The sequence below is a fragment of the Trypanosoma cruzi genome, genomic scaffold, assembly GCF_000209065.1.
Source record: "Trypanosoma cruzi strain CL Brener 1047053517157 genomic scaffold, whole genome shotgun sequence".
In the NCBI taxonomy this organism is placed as follows: domain Eukaryota; phylum Euglenozoa; class Kinetoplastea; order Trypanosomatida; family Trypanosomatidae; genus Trypanosoma; species Trypanosoma cruzi.
Window position 1 is genome coordinate 255,826 of NW_001849530.1, and position 3,413 is coordinate 259,238.

The following is a 3,413-nucleotide window of genomic DNA, read 5'->3' on the forward strand; positions in this document are numbered from 1 at the left end:
TGAGCTGGGGCAGCGGAGCCGGCTGCGCGCTGCTGACCGACAATGCGTGACGGACGGTGCCACGCTGTACCCTGATATGTTCTGCACCGACTCGAGCGACGCCACTCTGCGGTGCACGTCTGATCGCCAGTCGCTGGGGACCTGCGCAATTTACCAGGACGATAACATCCCACCGGAGTTCCAGTACTTCGCCACCAAGCAGGGCTCCAGGCGAGGGGCCATGATGGAGTACTGCCCCTTCATTGCGCCAATGAATGGCACAGGGTGCATGGATGGCGACGAGGCCATCATGCCTGGGAGCGTTGTTGGCCCGTCCTCGCGCTGCTTGACTGGGGAGAACCTTCGGATGGGCAGTACGGTTGTTGGTGACGTGTGCGTGCAGTTGAGGTGTGGTGAGGGCACGCTAAGTGTGCGGTACAGGGGCAGCGAGGAGTGGCATCCCTGTGCACCGGGACAGACGCTGACGCCCCCGGCGCCATTCACGGCGGGCAGCATAAGATGCCCCTTGTTCAGCGATGTCTGCCTCACCATGTTGAAGCACAGTGATGCGAGCAGCACCGAAGCGGAAAGCCACCCGAAACACCTTGCGATGATCAGAAATAACGATGGCAGCGCTCTGGCGGTCACTTCTGCGCCGCCTCTTCTCCTCCTCTTCATTGTGATCGGCACGGTGATTGTCGCACCCTGACCCGTACCTGTTGCCGACACCGCACCTCCCCTGCTCCATTGGGCCTCTCTTGGAATCCTTTTGCTATAGGAGCTCAGACATTTTCTTTCTTTTTTTTTTTTTGTGTGTGTTTTTTTCTATTGTTTCTTTTTTTATTGTTTCTTTTTTTTTTGTTTCTTTTTTTTTGTTTTGTTTCTTTTTTTTTTTTTTTTTATTGCTTTGTTTCTTTTTTCTTTTTTGTTTTCTTTTTTTCCTTTTTTTTTTTATGTTTTTTATTGCTTTGTTTTCTGCCGCGGTGAGCCAAAGTCTTTTCGCCCTCTCCCGGCTACAAGAGTGCCTGTGACTTCTCATTGGCCTCACCGCCCGGCGGAGGACATTATGTAAGGTGTGTGTAGGACGTTTGCTTTGGAAATGACCGGTGCTGAAGTCATGCATCCCCTCTGGCTGTGGTGCTTCTTTGTGTTCAGAGGCGTGTTGGCGGAGCGACAGCGCAGGGAACTGACTTCTTCCCCATTTCCCAATATTTTTCTTTTATTATTATTATTATTATTATTATTATTATTATTATTATTATTATTATTATTATTATTATTATTTTTGCACTGCGACATCCCGTGAAAACGCGCCGAGGGTTTTGAAAGAAGTCTTTTTTTTCGGTGATGGCGGAGGCACCTGATAATAGGTTTTTCTTTTTTTCTCTTTTGTGGACGGGCACCGAATGAATGTGCGGGTGTTTTACTTCCTTCTTGTTGGGCTCACTGGGGATGTGTCAGCGCTCTGGGGCGGTAGCTGTGTTGTGTTTTTGGAGTGGAGGCGGGTCTTGCCCGATTGCCTGTTTCTTCTTTTTGTTGCCTCTCTTGTTGCTTAGGATGTTTTACTCGGCTGCCCTCTCGCGGGATGGACCGGCCGTTCGTTTTTTCTTGCCTCACTGCCACCAGCACCTCTGCGGCGTGAGTGCTGCCTCCCGATGCTGACGGCCAGCGAAAACACAGGCGCCGTGCTTGCAACGATCACTTCGCCTGCACCTGTGCTGCCCCAGATCCCACGGCCATTGCGCAGAGGGGAAGGAGTGCTGAGAGTGCGTGAGTGGAGCGTGCTCCGTGGGTGAGGCGGCGGCCGTATATCATCATTTCTGTGCCGTGACTGTCTCAATCGGGCCCACAAGAGCAGCACCGACGGCGTGAAACGCACAGGGCGGCTGACAACTTCATGATGCGATCAATCGAGGCATTTGTATGACCGTGACGATGAATTACATCTCCGTGCACCCAGCCACCTACAACAGGCACGGGACTGACGCGCCCCTTCCCTCCACGGCCCTCTCCGCCGCTTTCTCCCTCTCTGTCTCTCTGTGCCACGGTGCACCACCTCGCCTCCTCCGTCGTGCCGGAGTGTGCTTTCCCGGGCTGTGGCTGGCCACTGTTTGCCCCCTTGTTTCCTATGGGGGTCTGCCGTGCATGTGATGCGTCCCGATCGTCTTTATCCTAACAAAGCGTCTGACTCCTTTGCGTGAGGTGCACTCTGTACCCGTCTCTGATGGCATTGCCACCCCCATTTTTTACCATCGCGCAGCCTCCGGAGGGGAGTCTTGCCGAGTTGCGGAGAACGACACACTCCTGCTGGCGGAGGCGGACCACACGCCACTGCGACCGAAAGCCATTGATATCCCGCGGCATTTGGACGGGTGTGTGCCAACAACTGGTCGCAAAATGATTGTGCGGTACACAACTGTGGAGTGCAAAGAGGACTGCGACGGATTTGCGTCGTGCTCGACTGCTGCTTTTGCCCTGCGCGTGCCTGTTTGTGTTGGTGCCATTTTATTTCTCTTGTGTGTTTGTTCTATTCTCGTCTTGTGCGCACTTTCGCTGTGCATGCAGGAATAGTTTTGAACGCTAGAAACAAGCTACTCACAATGCTTCGCCAGCTTCGCCAGCTTTGCTGCGCGCTGCTCCTGTTGCTGTGCACCGGTGGCGGCCTCGTCATTGCGGTGCCGCACCATTGCGTGTTTGATCGCCTGCCACGGAACGTTGGCGAGGTGACGGGCGGGGAGGAGCCGGCCAGTCCTGTCACTGTGTCCGTGGGCAGTGACTGGGCGCCCCTCCGAATCAAGGTGTTTGCGGATGACCTGGAGGGGTTGGGGGGATTCTGCACCAGGGCCGGGGAGCATATAAACATGTTTTTTGGCAAGGAGATGGTCTGCCAGGAGGAGGACATTCTGACGGAGGAGAAGGTGGACATTCTCGAGAACGTGATTCTTCCCGAGGCGGCGAAGATGCACGGCGAGCGTCTGCTGGTGCGGCCGCTGGATGGCCCGCTGGTCGTGCCGAGGTTCCGTGAGGGCAGTGTTTGCGGGAAGTTTCCTGTGCCGGAGGAGCACCACACGGATGGGGTGCCCGATGCGGACATGGTGCTGTACGCGACTGCTGTTCCGACGTTCAAGCCGACCTTTGCGTGGGCGATGCCGTGCGCGACGTTGGGCCCGCGAGGGCGTCCTGTTGTTGGCGTCATCAACTACAACCCGCGCCACATCGAGAACACGTCGCAGCACATCCGCGTGGCTGTGCACGAGATGGCGCACGCCCTCGGTTTCATTGTGACGGACATGGAGGGGCAGGCGCTGGTGAAGCGGGAGGTGGGTGTGCGTGGGAGGAGCAGTGTCCACGTTGTGAATTCCCGGAATACGCTGGAGCAGGCAAGGCACCACTACGGCTGCGAGTCAGCGCCGGGCATGGAGCTGGAGTTTGCG

At 55.8% G+C, this 3,413-nt stretch overlaps 2 protein-coding genes and 3 non-coding genes across 5 annotated transcripts, besides 3 other annotated features; all 5 read left to right on the forward strand.

Annotated features, from left to right (window-relative positions):
• Window positions 1–688, forward strand: Tc00.1047053511701.10 (surface protease GP63, putative; the record flags this gene model as incomplete). The annotated part of the gene is made up of 1 exon (XM_797893.1): window positions 1–688. A coding segment is annotated over one exon (688 nt), but the record flags the coding sequence as incomplete, so codon positions are not given.
• Window positions 1–3,413: a sequence feature (areas not merged during assembly with more than two copies in the genome that could not be assigned to a particular haplotype).
• Window positions 769–941: a sequence feature (T-rich).
• Window positions 1,199–1,263: a microsatellite.
• Tc00.1047053511701.20 lies at window positions 1,641–1,710 on the forward strand. The gene has a single exon (XR_008255765.1). It is a non-coding gene; the product is annotated as an H/ACA snoRNA, TC6C1H1 (small nucleolar RNA).
• Window positions 1,760–1,836, forward strand: Tc00.1047053511701.30. The gene has a single exon (XR_008255766.1). It is a non-coding gene; the product is annotated as an H/ACA snoRNA, TC6C1H2 (small nucleolar RNA).
• Tc00.1047053511701.40 lies at window positions 1,877–1,964 on the forward strand. Its single transcript, XR_008255767.1, has one exon. It is a non-coding gene; the product is annotated as a C/D small nucleolar RNA (snoRNA), TB6C1C3 (small nucleolar RNA).
• On the forward strand, window positions 2,580–3,413 carry Tc00.1047053511701.19 (surface protease GP63, putative; the record flags this gene model as incomplete). The annotated part of the gene is made up of 1 exon (XM_797894.1): window positions 2,580–3,413. A coding segment is annotated over one exon (834 nt), but the record flags the coding sequence as incomplete, so codon positions are not given.